The sequence below is a fragment of the Manduca sexta genome, chromosome 28 (assembly GCF_014839805.1).
Source record: "Manduca sexta isolate Smith_Timp_Sample1 chromosome 28, JHU_Msex_v1.0, whole genome shotgun sequence".
NCBI classification, from domain to species: Eukaryota; Metazoa; Arthropoda; class Insecta; order Lepidoptera; family Sphingidae; genus Manduca; species Manduca sexta.
Window position 1 is genome coordinate 12,243,431 of NC_051142.1, and position 18,996 is coordinate 12,262,426.

The following is an 18,996-nucleotide window of genomic DNA, read 5'->3' on the forward strand; positions in this document are numbered from 1 at the left end:
ATAGTTTTTAAAGAAAAAAAAAAGATCCTTTAGGTTTATAATGCTTTATTATGATTAAGTTTTTTTCTTGTCTTGATAATCGAAATAAAACTAGTTTTCAGAATTTTTCGTGGTTTTTCATAATATTTTTTTTTCACTTAACCCCGTGACCGCGATGGCTGCAAAGCTTTCAAAACGTTGGGAGAAAATAAAAATATAATAAACCACGATAAAATCTGAAAATAAGTTTAATTTCGATGTCTAACAATCGCGTAAACATAAGAAATCATTAAACTTCGATAATTTTATAACGATAAGATTATACCTAGTCAATATCGCTTAATATAATAGGTGAGAAAAGAATTCTGATTCTTCAGACCTCAAAACGCGGAAGTAAATCGTTTTATAGCATTTATTTCGTCACAGCGTAATATACCGTATCATAGTATAAGTACATTCACAATGGTAATCTATACTATTATATAAAGCTGAAGAGTTTGTTTGTTTGTTTGTTTGAACGCGCTAATCTCAGGAACTACCGGTCCAAACTGAAAAATTCTTTTTGCGTTGGATAGCCCTTTGTTCGTGGAGTGCTATAGGCTATATATCATCACGCTATACCCAATAGGAGCGGAGCAGTAATGGCTAATCTCAGGAACTACCGGTCCAAACTGAAAAATTCTTTTGCGTTGGATAGCCCTTTGTTCGTGGAGTGCTATAGGCTATATATCATCACGCTATACCCAATAGGAGCGGAGCAGTAATGGCTAATCTCAGGAACTACCGGTCCAAACTGAAAAATTCTTTTTGCGTTGGATAGCCCTTTGTTCGTGGAGTGCTATAGGCTATATATCATCACGCTATACCCAATAGGAGCGGAGCAGTAATGGCTAATCTCAGGAACTACCGGTCCAAACTAAAAAAATATTTTTGCGTTGGATAGCCCTTTGTTCGTGGAGTGCTATATGATATATATCATCACGCTATACCTAATAGGAGCGGAGCAGTAATGGCTAATCTCAGGAACTACCGATTCGAACTGAAAAATTATTTTTGTGTTGAATAGCCCTTTGTTTGTAGAGTGCTCTAAGTTATATATCATCACGCTATGACTAATAGGAGCGGAGCAGTAATGAAACATGTTGCAAAAACGGGGACAATTTATTAGTTTTGAGAGCTTCCGTTGCGTGCGCTGCGTAAACGGTTAGAGTTATGCAACAATGATGTATGACGGGATTGTTCCTCTTAAAAAGTTCTATAAAATATATTATAAAACAAAGTCCTCCACTGCATCTGTCTGCCTGAACGTATTAAACTCAAAACTACCCAACGTATTAAGATGAAATTTGGTATGGAGACAGTTTGAGACCCTGGGAAGAACATAGGCTCCCGGGAAACTACTACTTTTATAACGGAAAACTTTAGCCTGAAAAACTTTATAACGCGGGCGGAGCCGCGGGCAAAAGCTAGTAGTAAAATATATGTGAACCTACGAGAAAGGTTGCGTGTTATTTATAATAGTATTTTATTTGAACAAAACATCGTAAAGCCAATTAAACTAATATTTTCAGATGTTTTAGAAACAAGGAATAGAAGCAAGTAATAAACACAAACTTAGAACATTATGTTTGTAAATATTTTCATGTAACGTTACGAATACCAATGCAACATTTACAATAAGACTTATTTTCACAACAAGCAAATAAACTTTCAAAACTCGGCTAGGTTTCGGAACGCTTTGAAATTCTTGTTACTTACAATTGGTAATTATAGAAAATTTTCAGGTAGCCGCAGTTGTTATGAAATACGAGCTGGTGTTGATACAATACGACAAATAAAGAATAATTGAATCCGAAGAAAGGAAATTCTCAAAGATTGTATAAGGAAATGTGCTTGTAAAATTTGGTTTTGTTTGCAAAATGTTTTGCAATGCTTCAAATGTTCTTTTGTAAACAAATTAATTTAATGTAAACAGGTTTAAAGTTACTCGAAGTAAAGAGAGACTAGACATGACTAGCTTTTGTGATGTTAGTCTGATCTTTTCACTAATATTAAAGTTATCGTAAGACAATAATGTGAATGTCGTACAAACTGCTACGACTAATTGGATTTCATACGAAAGACCTAAAACACATAATGTATACATGGAAAGTTAAATATTATGAAAATGTTTGTAACAATGCCGTAATATACGATTTTATGAAAAAGTATTTTTTTTTATCATGGCAGAAAGAATCTACTTATATAAACCCACATTGATATAGTAAAAGTAAAAAAGTTAGTTGCTTGGAAGTTTAATACCTCGACATTTGTTCATTCAATTGATTATCTTTAAGTTTTATGAGCTTTATGCGTTTTTGTTTGTGAGATATAAATAATTGCACCGTGTGATGCAAATCTTCAAAATATCAGAATAACATCGCTTAGCATTCATTTTGAGCTCTGTAAATAAGTTGCATTTATTTTTGTAGTTTCATGTTCTAAAGACTAAATAAATAAGTATATATTTTTTTCATCAGTGAAGTTTAAATAAAATCGTGTATATATTATTCTACAATTCTAGAATTATCAGTAATAAAGGATCTAATAAACTTGAAATTTGTAATGTAATGAAGGGCACCGGACTTAGCCAATCTCTTCCGTGGGAGATATAGCTTCATTTAAAATGAAGTTAGACGAATCGTGTTTTCGATTGTTACGTGTTCTGTTGAAAGAACAAAACTTTGTATCCATGGGCGCTGGGAGGGCCCATAACAAATCAGAATCAAAATAACTGAATGATAATGGGAAGTATCGACTACAGGGGTTTTATTATTGTTTAGCGTATACCTTTTATTAAAAACAATAATGATGTTATGTAGTACCTACTGTAGTGTGTAGATTGCAGTTGCATCTCCCTCGCCCATGCTTGTCGATTTTTTCAAACGTTTATATCCGGTTTTTTCTTATGAATTTCATCGAGTATTTTTCGGTTTCACTGCATTTCCCGCCACCAACAAAGCTGTTATTGACGTCGTTTTTTTCAAATAAAGTACTCCAGTCGATCCGAAAATTGGAATATATTAAAGACGAAAAGAAAACAAATATGTGGCATGAAACAAAATCTCATATAAGTCTTATAAGTTCTTCAAATCTTTGAAGCAAAATACGCTTATCTCCTTCACAAGGCGTATAAGAAAACAACAAAAGAAAATGGCCGTCTGGCCAACGTAATCCCGAACTTGTTGGAGTTTTCCAAGGGCCGTACAATAGAATACCAAATAATATCCCATCGAGAGGAAATTATTTATCCTAACGCAACCACATATAACGACTACGAATTATTAGATAAGCTCTTTTCGATGTCGTAAATTGGTTTTATATGGATTATAATTTATTGAGAGGCATTTTAATCTGATGAAAGTAATCATTGGGAATAAAATAAGTTACAGTTCGATTGGAAAGTGAATCATGAGTGGTTTTGTATAAGGGTTATTTTTGGTAAAGAGATTAGTTTTATCTTTAGTTAGATTTGTTTTTCTAAGAGTTTTACTAGTTCTAAGGTATTTTGCGTGACATTTGACGAAGTTATTGAAAAATAAGCAATTTCTTTAGTGTAAACTCTAAAAACACAGACACATTTTGGGAGATACTCAACATAAGCCAAAAACAACATAAAAATTAGCATTTTATTGATTTTAATAAGAATAACTTGTAACAGGTTCACTTTATTTTATGTCGTAAAGAATCTTTATCCCATCAAAAGCATTACTTAGAAGTTAACTACCAAATTTTTGTTTAAAATGTTAGCTATAAAATTTAAAAGCAGGCAAGTGACTATAATATTTTGAGAACTGAATGATACGGCGACAGCAACATCAGCGACTGCAACATCTTCTTCAACCTTTCGAAGTCCACTGCTGAACATTAATGCTTTTACCGTAGATTTCAAGACCAATTTGTTAGAAACGGCTTGCATCCAGCGTGTTGCTGCGACCTATACAAGATCCTCTGTCCGCCTTGTGGATGACGTCTATTGCTACGCATGCCAATACGTGGTCTCCACTCGAAAGAGCAACACTACCTAGAATTACAAAGCAATGCCATCGGTATCTCGCTTTGTTAGACATAAGGTCTATTGTGGTAGGATTTTTTCCGTCTGGATATCGACCACACAAGGTTTAGACCTTCTGTGGTCCTTATATGGTAGAACTACCATAAGGTCCTCATGTAATTGCGTCGGTTTCCGGGAAAAGCCTGTGTTTACGGTTTCAAACAGGCCGGCATAAATGTGTCAACTGGTGAGGGAATAGGGATAGTGATCTCTCGTCAGTCGACACTGTATCGCAATCATAAGTAGTAGGGTCACTTGCTCCTTTAAAAAGTAATGGTTTGGAATTCTTCCAGTAACTTTAGCTTATTCGTTTTGTTGTTTCTCCATGAGTTTAGAGGAAATCATTATTTATAACTTAGTAAATTATTACTATACCTTTGTGTTTCCATATAAGTTTCTAAATTGGTGATGGTGAGGTAGGTGTAAATCCGGTGAACTGCATTAGTACTAATTCATACGTTACTATTGTAGCCGCAATCTGTAACAATTAGTAATAAAAAAAATATATTTTCAAGGCATGTGGTGGTTCATTGACTTAAATTACCATGAGATGTCAGACTTTTTATCAAAAAATAATATTAAATAATTAGAAAAAAAATATATAATATAATATAAAAATTAATAGAATATAATGAAATTATGTCTACTTAAAAATTGTAGCAAAGAACCCCGCGTACGGCTAAGAAAACTTTAGTACAAACTACAAAACAGAAGGCAATTTCTCATATAAGTTAACTCACGAACTAAAGTTTTGCGGTAACAATAGAAATTACCAAACACTGCTAAGTACTCAGATAAAGTTAACAAAATAGACACACGTAACTTGGAGCGGTGTTTCATATCGTAGTGGTTAAACTTTTAAAAGAAGATGTGATATTATATTTTGTAGTGATAATGATTTTACTAATAATTATACTTCTTTATTTTACTTATTAATATTACATATCTTGAAAATTTGTAATAATATATCTTAGATGTAAACGGAAATGTTGCTAAATGGATTTGGATGGGATTTGGTACACCTTGACCTGATTTAGCATGTAGGCCACTTTTTATCCCAGTAATTTGGTGCCGCAGTAAATATTTGATTTTTGTATCTGATTCTTTACATAGATTTTGGGACTTTTGAAATGCGAAAGTCTAACACGCGGGTAAACCGGGATTTGATTTTTTTTACGTTTCTAATCCCGGTTGGTTTCGGTTTAGTAGTTCCTTAGACAGTTTGGGTACTTCCTATCATACACTACAAGACAATCTTTACTATAATAAAATTTATAATACGCTAGAAAATTATGTGAACCACCAACGAGAATACTAAAATCCATTTTTGAGTACTGAGTCATCGTAACAATTAATACCTAAAACCTAACATAATAGTAGTGCATATAAAAATCGACAAAGTTTCTAATTTAATTCCTTAAAACCGGCATCAAATAAATTACATTAATTATTCCTCAATAACTTTATTTTTTTACGTAAGATAAAAATATGAAAGCCCGAGAAAAATTGCGGGCAGACACCTTTTTACGATTCGCGTTTTTTGAATGTTTATTCAAAAGTGTGACAAGATGAAGCTATTGTAATATTGTGTCACCTTTTCACGTCGCCGTTAGAAGATTTCATAGAAATATTACATTAGCTTTAATTTCGTGGCCGCGTTAAAATGTAGGTCGATTTATTAATCTTCTTTATGAGAACAAAGTAATTTATCAATGATTATTATGTCATTATGATTCTGATTGTTTGAGAGATACTAATGATAATCTGATTATTACTTGATCACCTCATTGGCAGGTACTTCAGCTCTAGGTAAGAGCAATAAAATCTGAGTTTGTCGACCAAATCAGGCAATTCGTATTTTGACATTTTAGTAATATATCAGTTCTATATTATATAACTTATTACGGCATGCACCATTGACGCGCGCACTACGTGTGCTCAATGCTTTGTCCAACTAGATTGATATATTTTCATGCTATTTGACGGAATTCACATCGGCCGCTAATGTAATATTAAGTAATAATAAAATATTATAATAACCATTTTACTACACTATTGTATTGGGTATTACCTGTAAAATAGTTGTATATGCAAATAAAAATAAATACTGTCCCACTGCTGGGGACGGGCCTTCTCCTGAGATGATTTAGGCCTTTGTTCACCCAGCTAGGCTAGAGTGGACTGGCAGACTTCACGTATCTTTGAAATTATAGAAACTGACTTATGTACGCAGCTTACACGATGTTTTTCCTTAAACATTGTGTAAGCTGCGTATATAAGTCAAGTCTATGCTAAAGCGAGAGAAAATACACAAAGAATATACATATGACGTTCAAAAGTTACGAGGTGTGTTCTTTGGTTTTTAAACTGGCGGACATTCGAATCGGCAGTCCGTTCCACTTCCAACTGCGCTGTCACAGTTTCTTTCATAGCTTATTTAAATAAAATCTTCTGCATACTTAATATGACATGATACTATCTTACGCTAATATTGTAATTACTTAACTATTCAACTAAGAAATAAATTATAATCTAGTGCTTATTGTTACCAAATAAATACCAAACAAAAGCATCACAGATAGCAAAAACTATACCAAGCAATTTAGAATTTGCGCCAACACAATATAGTTATGAGAAACAGTAATTAATTGTAACCCCTTCCGGTGTCTATAACAAAGGAATTTCATAATATTAAAACCGCTTGCTAACCCTGAATCTAAGTTATAGTTGAGCAACTGATGTCCAAAATCTAATGCTTATATTTCATAATTGCGTAAGGGCATCAGATTAATGATTTCTTATGTTTACGCGAATGTTAGACATTGAAATTAAACTAATTTTCGGATTCTATCGCGGTTTTTGTATTTTATTTTCTCCTGACGTTTCGAAGACTTTGCAGCCTTCATGGTCACCCCCCCCCCCCGTGACTATGTATGCCTATAAATACGAGTACGTATTTCTATTTTTAACTACAAAAATATCAAATAATAGGTAACTGCAATTTTTATACTTTAAACAGGCTCTATAAAACATTTTTTCTAATTATTTTACCGGCTGCTGTTTGCTGGACAACAATAATTTATTAATTATCTTTTGCTATGCGATATTTTTGGTTTATAGTCTTTTCCACCGGTAAATTGATCTCAATCATCTTGATATCTCAGAGCACATTTTGTGGTCGGATGGACCAAGATTGAGTATCTCCGTCTAGTAATAAAACATACTTACAGTCAACGCTAAGCCCCGTTTGACGTTGAAGAACTGTAGCCCGCTCAACGACACCGTATCACCGTGGATTTGATCCAGGAATCTTTGGATCTGTAATAAACGCAATTTGTTGGCAACGTCGAAGTCGGTTGCTTGGAATATGTGCTTGTCGTGTCAATATGTCCAATGCCTATGTAGTATTTATTACAAAACATGTCAGTGACTGGAAGATTTGCTAGTGGTTACTGGATTTATTTAGCCTTTTTATACATGTATAACGATGTGATCCTACTACACCTGATGGTAAGTGGTGTGAAGTCCAACATAATGTCGACTGATGAGAGATGAACACTATTATGCTGTTGGAACTGGATATACACGGGCTGATCCCGGAACGCGGACACTTACGTGGGCCACTATGGCGCGTTTTAACACCTTGTGTACGGTGGTCGCTACAGAGCCGGATTTAAAATGTATCCCACTACTAGGAAACTGTCTGTCTAGATAGTGCCTATCATACATGGTGTAACAGCTGCTTCAATATGTTCTCATTCTATCAAGATTCCTGGCTCAACCGTTTGCTGATATATATTATTATAATTTGTTACTTACGTACTATATGGTTCTGTTTTAATTTATTGGTGATTAATTCCGGGATACAACCAATAATTCATAAATTTACGTCTAGACTGATTAGAAATTGTCACTAAACATCTTAACTTTGACCAGTAAAAGGACTACCATATCACCTCAATACAATAAGTTTCCGAAGACACTTCGTACAATGCGTATGCTGGCTCGCGACTAGCCGTGTGAACTCTTGAGGCGGTCAGCGACACCGCCACAGATCTCGCTACTAAGAACAAAAATGAATACACGAAGTACACTGCTTGCTCGTAACCTCGTAATGGTCTGAAAAAAAAGCACAAAGCACGCAATGTATGTGAAATGGGAAATATTTATCTATGAGGAAGGTAAATATTATATTTTTGTATTGGCATGATTATATAAAATAATGATTTTACTAACATTCAGGGACCAGTCACTAAACTTTTAATTAAGAAGATACCACCTCTGACTTTTCTAAAAATTATGTGTGTATTCTTTGTGAATTATCGCTTGCTTTAACGGTGAAGGAAAACATCGTGAGGAAACCTGTACACCTGAGAAGTTCTCTATAGGAAAGGCATGTGAAGTCTACCAATCCGCACTAGGCCAGTGTGGTGGACTAAGGCCTAATCCCTCTCGGTAGTAGAGGAGGCCCGTGCCCAACAGTGGGACAGTATATAACACAGGGCTGGTATTATATACTGATCGTTCACTTATTCGTCACTGGATCTCCGTATTTGTACATACTCAGGAAAATATTTACCTTTTATCTGGCACTCCGACTCGGCATCTTGGTACAGGCTTTATTCCATCTCTAGAAATAATGGAAAATATTACTAAAACTTACTCCAGTTAGATTCTCATCTAAAGGCATTTCTTACCTGAAAAATGTATAAAAAAGATATCTTGATAACTTTTGTTCTACGCCTCTTACATAAAACAAATTCAAAGGGATTACAAACAAAGAAGTGTTTCAACGGGGAGGGCTATGGCTGACTTCACAAAAGAAAAATGTTATATTACATTTTCATATTCCTTATTTTAAAGTTTAAAATACTTTTTTGATTCTGTTTGGTTTGCACCTACTTTACTTTGATAACGTCATTGATTTCAAGAGGCTTACTTAGATTTTATGTTCCGAAGCACGTCATCAAAAATATCTTAGATACTTGCGATTATATAAAAGAATAATATTCATTATTGTTGGCCATTTTTTTTACTTGCTTACTCTATGATTAAGACGAGTTAAGTCTTTAGTCCACTAAGCATAACGCAACTTATAAAAAAAACAAACACACATCACACTTTTATACTCGAAGGGGTAAGCAAAAGTGCTACTAGAGCAGCTACTTTTCGGCAAGTGGGTACCATCGCAGGATGTGAAAGGGCGGGCCTATCGCCATATCAGTCACCAACTTCAGTCTCCGGGCTGATACCGAGTAGAAACTCCAAGCTCAACGACTCATAGCGGTGTAGTACCGCACGCGTAGAACAACAATCCTACCGAGGCAGTCACTAGACTACATTATCTTTAATTTTTTTATAGAGGTCTTTTAGGCTGTACCAGCCTCGTGTTTTCTTCACCAGTTTATACAATATGGCATAGTTTAGAAAACTGCTTAATATCTCCATTGTTATAGATTGAGGCTTAATAAAGGTATGTTTTCAAATATTCGTTTTCAGATATTACACATGTGTTTTAGAATGATTTAGTAACAGTGTAATATGAACGCGACAAAACGATTGATCAACTAACCGTCAGCGCCGCCTGCTGCGTGTGCTGGCTACAACTCCTAATTTTATTTATGAATTTCTAAAGCTTTGTTCTATATCAATCCATTTTTATACTAAATTCAGGCACACGGCTAGGAAAGTATCAACATCGCTTAAGATGGTCTTCTTAAACATCTGGAGTACGTCTGCAATTTCTTATGTCAGACTGTAACGGGGGCTTGACAAAATTTAATGACTATTAAGTCCTATCGATACGATTTTTCAATTCGAAGTAAATTTTGGTATAATTGTATCGGCAGGTCTTTATGGTTGAGATTACCCTAAGTAATACCTCTCCGCGGACGACCCAAAATGCACTGCATTGATGTATAGATGGATTCGAAAGACAATGATCTCACTAATGAGCTTGGGTAAAACCAAAAATAAATTGTGTAATAAATTTCATTTGAAAATAATATTGTACTTACGCAAGAGTGTGCAGTAATTGAAGACAAATGAAGAACAGATTACTGGCAAAGGATATAAAGATAACACTTCCTATGATGTCGTCAACAACCTTGACGAGGTGAGCAGCTCTATTGTAGTCTTCTCGCATTGTCCTCCAGAACGACGGTGGTAAATACTGAAATTGAAAGTAACTTATTTGACACTATTTTGAATTGCTTGCTTCTACAGCTACCTATTTAAAAAAATGTTAACACGTGGAACAAGTTCTTTTATAAATTATCAGCTAAATCAACTAGAAATCGTATAATCATAAAAGTAACAGATTCGCATAGCAAATGGTCTATACTTTCTTCAGATGTTCACTTAATTAACTTTATAAAATTAGCATCTCTTACGGTTACTTCATTTGACCAACGAATATTTTAGGTCAATCTTTGGCGTATTCGCTCAAACGGATTTGAATGGTGTTTAATTAAACGGCTAATTAATGCAACATCGGATTGAAAATAATGATCATAATCTTATTCAGTAACGGAATTCAGAAGCCATTTTGCGACACACAGGAACTCATTCTTTGTAGTCGGTTTAATAATATCCAAAGAATGTAATACCTTAATTCTCTTTTTAGATATGATTTATCATTGGTTTAGTCATTAATTTCAAGTCTTAGAATGAATCGGTACTATTACTATATTTCTGCCATACCTTAATTATTGACAAACTATTTCGTTTTTGTCACTAAAAAATAAGTATTTATTTATGTATTTCTACGATACGTGGAATTTAGTCTAATATTTTACTTACCCTCCCTTTAACTGCTACTATTCTCTTATTTACTTGCTCCAACCTCGACACCAAGTAAAGACTCATACATATTATGAATAGGTCAACAAAGTTCCAATTGAAAGTGCACTGCAGGTTAATAAACTGGAAGTTCAAATAGAAGATGCTATATATTTAGTTTTATAAAACTTTATAATATAATGAAAACTGATTACCAACATGGGAAAAAATCCGAGGGCTGTATTATAAGGGATGATACTAAACATCCAAGGGAAGCTGTGAATGATGAATCCTTCGTACAGCGGTCGATGTGGTTCACAGTCCACTGCTGTTGCTATCCCTTTTAGATCTGCTAGCGTGTGTTCTACTGCAATCATCATCAATTTTTTTTACCTATATTTTTCCTCTCTACCCAAAATTATTTTTTTATCTTTAATTATGTTCGTCTTTACATTTATTTCTATATTTATTTATTTAAAATTCTCTAGAAAAATTTCAAATATATGTGTTTGTTAATACGCACTAGCCTAGGGTGATAGACTATTGAATAACCCTCTCAGTATTTAAGGAGTCTGGTACTATTATAACCTTTATTTTGCTTTAGAATATATTGTATTCACCTTAATATCCCACAAAGTCAGAGTAAGAAAGACTCAAGGTAACAAAACCTTCCGAAAGCAAATTATGAGCCTACATTAACTTAAGAAGATTAAAGAGGTCCGTAATGAGTTCTTTTGTATATTATCTCGAGTAATAAACTTACGTAAAGCTAGAATAAGGACGATTACGCAGGACCTGTTACACTTTTTCATTAGATTAGTGTCCATGTTTGGGTCGGTTGTTTCGGCGCTAGATATTTCTCGGCAAAGGTTTGGCCATTGCGTTGCTATGCGCAGAAATACTACTGTGGTTAGACAGTTTGATGTGTAGAAGATTATTGACGCTGAAACATTCAATTTGTTTTGTGATTATTATAAGTAAATTGGAAATTTTTGATACACAATGGGCGAACCAGTTGGGAGTATAATCTTAATTGTAGCATTAATAGTACATAACGCTATGTTCAAAATAGACTTATTTGATGATGAGACAATGTTAAAAACTACTCTTACGGCATAATAAAAAAAATATTACTTAAATAAAATAATGTAAGTTATTGATAAAAAGGAAATTCACGTGCTGTTAAATAACATATTAATTTATACGGTAATATCGATTTGACGCCTTTTATGTTTGAGATAAATTAAAATAAATGGTTGTTAATAATGAAATATCCAAAACGCTTACTGTTTGAGCCCAGTGAAGCATCGGTGTCTTTGAACAATTTGAGAAAACAGAAAAATACGAACACCGATTGTCCGATCAACGATACTGATGTGTATAGAAATCTGAACGAAAATATAGTAAATCTGAAAATAAGTACATGACATTATTATACTAGGTGTTGCTCGCGGCTTTGCCCGCATGGAACGTGTTTCCCGCTACAGAAGTAAAACACTGTAGCGATTTATGGTGCCTCCGGTAAGACACCAGCGTTATGTCTAAAAAAAAATAGATTAAAACCGTATTATTACCCATAAGAGTAAATTAATGAGATAAAAAGTAGTCTATGCATTAATTCAGGCCATGTTCTAATCTCGTGCTAAATTTCATCCAAATCCATTTAGCTGTTTCTGCGTTTACGTCTAACAAACATTTAAACAATTTTACAAACTTTTATTTATAATATTAGTAAGAAAAAACAAGAAAACATAAGAAGTAAGATAATAAGAAGAGTATTTTATATTAGAACTTCATTTTCGTTTTTTAATACTATGATTTTTTCTTGATATCAAAAAGTAGTAGCAACATTGGGAACTAAGATTAACAAAATTACAATATTTAGATTTATTAGTCGCTTGATATCAATAAATGTAGTAAGAGTATGATAAAATAACAAGGGTGCAAGCAAAAAGTTTAGAAAGTTCTATCAATTAGTTGAACGGTATGGCAGCGCATTAAATACGAACAAATATTGATTTCTAATATATTATTGCTGTACCATACACATATATTGTATTGTTAATATTACTTGCTTTTATTTGATGGGCAATGGCGATCATTTAATATCACAACGTGGCTGTTGCTCGTTTGCTGGTCTGCCCTTTAATCCTTGTTAAACAATAAAGATAATGCATCATCCCACCTCAATTTAGATGCTTCATTTTCTGTAATACCCAACACGGGGTTCAGCCCAAACAACTGTCCAACTACCAGTGCAGGCTTTATGGTTCTTTGGAATGTTACGGATTGTGGCGGCGTCGGTGCGGGAATGCAGTAGTCTGGTCTTCCGTGAACCGGATCTGTAAAAAATGATGATTCTTCTAAGATTTGGTTTACCTTATTATCTAATTACTTGTACTGATGTATTAATTGTGACTGTTTGTGAAATGTTTTGATGTTTGTTAGAAATAAACGCTAAAATCGATGGTATTGGTACACGGATAGACCATGTCTTGGATTAACATATATGCTCTTTTTATCCCAGTAATTTGTTGATGAACATATGATCATGATATACCCAGTTTTGGTGAACATATGATCTTTATGTAGATGGCGCTGGTGTCGTACAAATACCTGTATGGCCGGCTACGCTAATTTAGAGATTACTTTCACGCTAGCGAAGCCGCTAGCAATACCTCGTTAAAAGATAAAATAGACATATTTATTTTACATAATACTAATCAGTAGCAAGACATGCTTAAGATTATGAAACGAAGTTTTATAACGTTTTTCAGCATCATATACCTTTTTTACACTATTAATCGCTTTAATATCCTGGCGACTTAAAAGTTAGTAGAAGCAATAAAGGCGGCTAAGTCCGACCGCCACTAGCGCACCAAGTTTCGTCTGCTACACAATAGCAGAAGCCCGCTTTACATTTAGCCAGTTCTTATTATTGTTCAGTGTTTTACTTGATAGTTAACATGTTTCTTTTAAATCTATAAAAATTGTAAATGTGTGCTAAAAAGCATTAAAGTTAGGACTAGGAGACAAAATACAAAAATGGCTACGAGGTTGAAGTTAAGAAAGGGAAATTTGGAATTCTATAACCAAATAAAAAAAAAACAAAAGGGGAGATATAATCTTTTTTGCATGAAAAGGCGGTTCCATGAAAGTCGGTAATGCAACCATTACTTTCGTACTACGAAATTTAATGATGGATGTTAAACATTTACATCAGGTGATCATGATCACTGTTGTCATAAAATTTTATATTGAAGTAAAGGATTTTGGTATGATATAGGCAGTGAAATATATTATCATCAGGTGTAACATCTCCTTGAATGGAAGCCCACTAATGAAGAAAGTCGCTGGATCGAACTGGATAAAAAGAGCTCAATGCCGTAGTGAATAGAAGATGTTAAAGGAGGTCTAAACCGAGAAGGATTGTTTAGTTTGATTTTGGCTTAAGCAAAAGTAGTTCAGCTATCATCAAAATTCTTTAGTCTTCGGATTAGATAAATAAGTTTACTAAATTGTTGAGAACAATTCGTAGAACATAATAAAATTACAGCACAAACAGGGTTAACGAGATTGCGCTTAGTTTGTTTAATGTCTTAACAATACTTTACTTAACGCGGAATACAAAAGCCTGCTTTTCGTCTGTAACTGGTTTTAACTGTGCTTTAGAGTCTGAACAGATGCTGCTTTGTATAAAATCGTATTGTTTTACGAAACGATATCGTATCACGATATCGTATTGCGTATTGGTAACATAAAACTTCCACTGAAGCAGATGATTTAAATTTGCACATTATAATATAATATTATTGTGTTTTACATATTCAGTGTTTCTCTGTCATCTTTGCTGATGGTTGTTGCTTTAATTTAAATTTTTGACAACAAAAATAAGAATAAAAACGACAAAATATTTTTTTCTTTGCGTTGCTTTATTTTAGCAATGTAAACTCCTGGGAACAATAGATCTTCAAGTCAGCTTTTACAAGATTTGCACACAGCAGGATAAGAAAGAGATTATAACACTTTATAACCTTAAGAAATGTAGAATATTTAACAGTCGTAAGCTATATTACATTATATCTAACACAAATTAAAAATTGTTCAAACACAGTACACAAGTCGCTGGGTCAATAATACAAAGTACCATGTTAATTTTCACTTATGCTGCTGAGATGAAAAATTTTCGTGGTGGTAAAAATTAGAAGAGACTATAATTCATGGCTCCTCCTTGTTAAATTTCGGTTGGATTGAAAATTTTCGTTCTCCTTTTATTTATTTTTCGGTATTATCGCAGTGGAATACCAAACAATATTTTATAATTCAAGGTGTTGGAAAGCGTTTTTATTGTGTATGGGAGGTCGTATCGCGAATGGAAAGCTCGTTTCGTCATTCAAAGCATTAAAAATAAACATTATTATAAATTAAATGGCATGCAAATTTTATATAATATTACTTGACTTCGTGTGCAAATAAAAAAATTAGACGACCGATCCAAATACTTTATGATCCAAGCAAGTTAGTAGGTTTCGCGGCGGTCGACGATGTGGCAAGCAGAGGTAGGCATCTATACCTTTGTCTCTCTATTATATTAATAAGGATTCATCATCTCTAGAATTACACGGGCTTCTATCAGCCGACATTCTTTGTAACATAAAAATAAACAATAGAGAATTTACATTGTATTGAGGTTTTTTAAAAAGATAATTTCTGAGAATTTTGTAAATAGTATTTTGATGATTTATTTAAGAAATATATTATATTTTTTTCTCTTTCATAATATTACAAGACACGATATTTTATCTGTCCATAGTAAATTAAGGTTTATTTAAATTAATTAGAATATAATATTAAAAAAAATAATTATTAATAACAATTATATAATTATGGTGTACTTACAATTCCAATCGGTTTTATATTTTCTAAATATTTCCAACGAAAATGCGTCCATTTCAGTCAAAAATGTACTGAAGATATATTTCGTATTACACTCGGTGGTTGAAATTTCTAATCTTCGGACGTTTAATTGAAGCAATCAATTGTTTTGGGTTCCGTGGACGGATGAATCATTTATTTAAACCATATCCGACGAAATATAAATTACTTTTAAACATAACGTCAATAAGGGTTTACACTTTTATTTTGCATCTTTTCTTCTTAGTGACTTGTGTTATTGTTGAGTGAGTTTTATTTCTTTCCACATAAGAATTAATTAAGCTGCGGTATTCGCAGAATTTTTGCTATATAGAGCATTTTTATAATTTTTTGTTTTTGTAAATAATTAAATATTATGACTCACAAAATGAGACCGTTTATTGTGTCTTCTTTCAACTGTAATTATTTCTTTAAATTTTGTATAAACTTTTCATGAATAATAACACAAATCTCTTATATTTTATTAAATTTAACTGCAATTCGAAACTTGAAATTTGAAATGTTTTTATTTTTCCTTTTAACATCACTTTGCTTAAAGATAGTTTTAAGCCCCGCAGATCTAAAAGGCAGCGAGTTTGTGCAAATAATGAACAACTTGAACATTTGCTTTTCACGTCAAATATGAAAATGTTTGCGTTGTCATTTGCATGTTTTCTGTTGCTAGTTGTTTGCGGTGAGGGTGCGCAGTTTTCTTTACTTATATTTGAAGGGGACTTAAAAGTGACATGTTCATAAAATATACATAACTTACCAACTAAATAAAAATAATGGAAGCTAGGCAGATTCATGGTTCTTGATGTCATGTTTGGAGAGTATCTCATGTTAGGCATTAAGAGTTTTATGAAGGATTTAAAGATTTTTTAAAAGTAAAATCGAATGAGAGACGACCATATAGCTCGCCTGATGAGAGCCTGAGTGACAAGTCATAAGCAAATTTCAATACACTCGATGACGTTTACATACCAAGCTCAGTGGACACTAAAGTGTATTAGATAATTATAATGAGATTTACAGTAGCCATAATCAAAATGTTTTCACAATACGTAGATCGCGAGAAAGTCGCGTGGCAATATAAGTGCGTTGGTATAGACATGAAATTTTCAGCCAACATCATTTTGAGGTCAAGCTTTAACGCCAAATGTCAATAATTGTGAAATGAATGAAAATGAAATACGATTCTGTTTTTCATTCGGTACCGCAGCATTTTTTTTACGACAGAAAGAAGTGAGCCAAAAACTCATCGCCTATTGACAAATTTGCTATGGACCCTCACTGCGCTCACAATTAATAATTTCAATGAGGTTTGCTTGGTGGTACGCTGTTGCGTGACATGAAATCTAGCAAGATAGACTATCGTATATTCAAGTACATATATCTTGGATATTATTCTTTACTAGATACTGTGCTTAAAAGTGGTCTGCCTTACTAATTCAGCGGCCTTGCGTGCCGTTATTTAGGTACCTAATGATTAGAGTGGACACAAGGATAAATACACAGGGTTTAGGCGGGGTTTTTTCTCCAGCTGCAAGATGAGGAGAAACAATAGTATACTTTGATGATATACTAGTTAAAACCGCAGCGTTATCGAAATAAATATAAACCCGTATATTTTCAAGTAGGCGGCACAAAGTTATTAAAAGTAACATCCAATTTAATCCACGATTATTGGCCGAAGTAGGCAACTTTTAATGAACTCAGTGACTTGAGCGCTCTCTCTGAAGATTTGCTTGTCAATTATCAGATTAAATGTACGGAATCTGAACATGTCTCGTTTGAAATGATAATTGTATTTTGGCACTTCTTAATATTTTTGAGGCTCGTACCTTCGTATTGAAGTCGAACGGTTATTTTTAGTGTAGGTTTGTGTAATAAAAAAAGTCTAAAGTTTTTAGTCCATTTAGAGGTTTGCTGTTCCCCTTCGTATCCACCATAAGTTCTTTGCAGTATTCCGTTACCAAAATTAAGTAGTTTTAAATCTTTTAGGGATTATATAAGACAACCAACCGGAAACAGGAGGCCATTTATCAACGAAATCGCCTTTCATGTCACTTGGAAATATTTTGGACTTAATTATATCCTTCCTTTTATCCGACGATTAAAAGTGTCGACAAAATATGAATTTATGCGTAAAACCCAACTGATGTACCCAACTAACCTATATATTTTAAAAGATAATTATATTCAAGAGGAATCCGAAATATTATTTTGTAATTGACTGGTTCGCAACCACTGTATATTTAAAAAAACAGCGAAGAATACCTATCAGATGGCTGACTACGGGAAACCTAACTATTCCCTCTTTCTATCTCTAAGGTAATTCACGATTCCACTAGTGTTTAATCAGCTTCCATTGATGGCTTTCCATTATCATCAGAATATGATTGTATTGCATATTCGTTCACCTAGCATCCATACAAAGGAAAATACAACAGAACTCATTGTAAACAGAAGCGGGAATCATTTATTCACAATATCAATACTAAAATGAACTGTCAAAGCTGTGTAAATAAAGACTGATGGTTTCAAAACAAATCAACGCGCGGCCTATCTTAATATTTTATGGATGTATGATATCATTTATCATAGATGCGAAAGATTAGACGTGACCTCAGGGATCGCATTTGCGTTCTAATTTTGATTATATTATTCGGAGTTTTGTGACTAAAGGCTTTTTAATGTTAATGTAAAGGAATATTATGATAGATTTTCTTTTGTTTATTTTTTTGTTGCCGCATAGTAAGGATTTCACATACATATTTAGGAATCCAAATTAACTTTACTTGTCTGTGTTAAATTCTACTGAGATTATAAAAGCAAACTATTCCTTTTTACTAATGAGTAGAAGCAATATATACTTAAATAATTTTAATTACAGTTGCTCTGTGGTACGTGTATCGTCTTAAGATATTAAGTGCTAAAACTCAAAATGCCTGGGCACTTAACTTTAACTGAAAAGCCAACTCTGGGTTGACGTGGTAAATTATTTTTTCTAATCCGTCTCTTGTACAAAAATAAAATTTGCTATGGACGCAGGCGAATTAAAAAAATCTATTTAATTATCCCTTATATTTGTAAAATGTATCAAAAACGTGCTTTAAAATTTTACCAATGGTAAGAATATGTCCGCCTTTGGATAAGTATATAAAATAATACTGAAGTGTCCTGGGACACTAGGCCATCTATGTTGCAAGTAAAATAAACATCTACTA

General features: G+C 33.4%; 1 protein-coding gene across 1 annotated transcript; it reads right to left on the reverse strand.

Annotated features, from left to right (window-relative positions):
• Positions 1–975: 975 nt before the first annotated feature.
• On the reverse strand, positions 976–18,226 carry LOC115442103 (gustatory receptor for sugar taste 64f-like; the record flags this gene model as incomplete). Its single annotated transcript, XM_037444744.1, has 13 exons — positions 18,215–18,226; positions 17,611–17,666; positions 13,038–13,178; positions 12,140–12,261; positions 11,616–11,795; positions 11,068–11,219; positions 10,874–10,996; positions 10,090–10,244; positions 8,652–8,702; positions 8,029–8,191; positions 7,301–7,390; positions 4,475–4,550; positions 976–992 (listed from the first exon to the last, which is right to left on the reverse strand). Coding segments are annotated over exons 1-13 (1,338 nt in total), but the record flags the coding sequence as incomplete, so codon positions are not given.
• Positions 18,227–18,996: the final 770 nt, after the last annotated feature.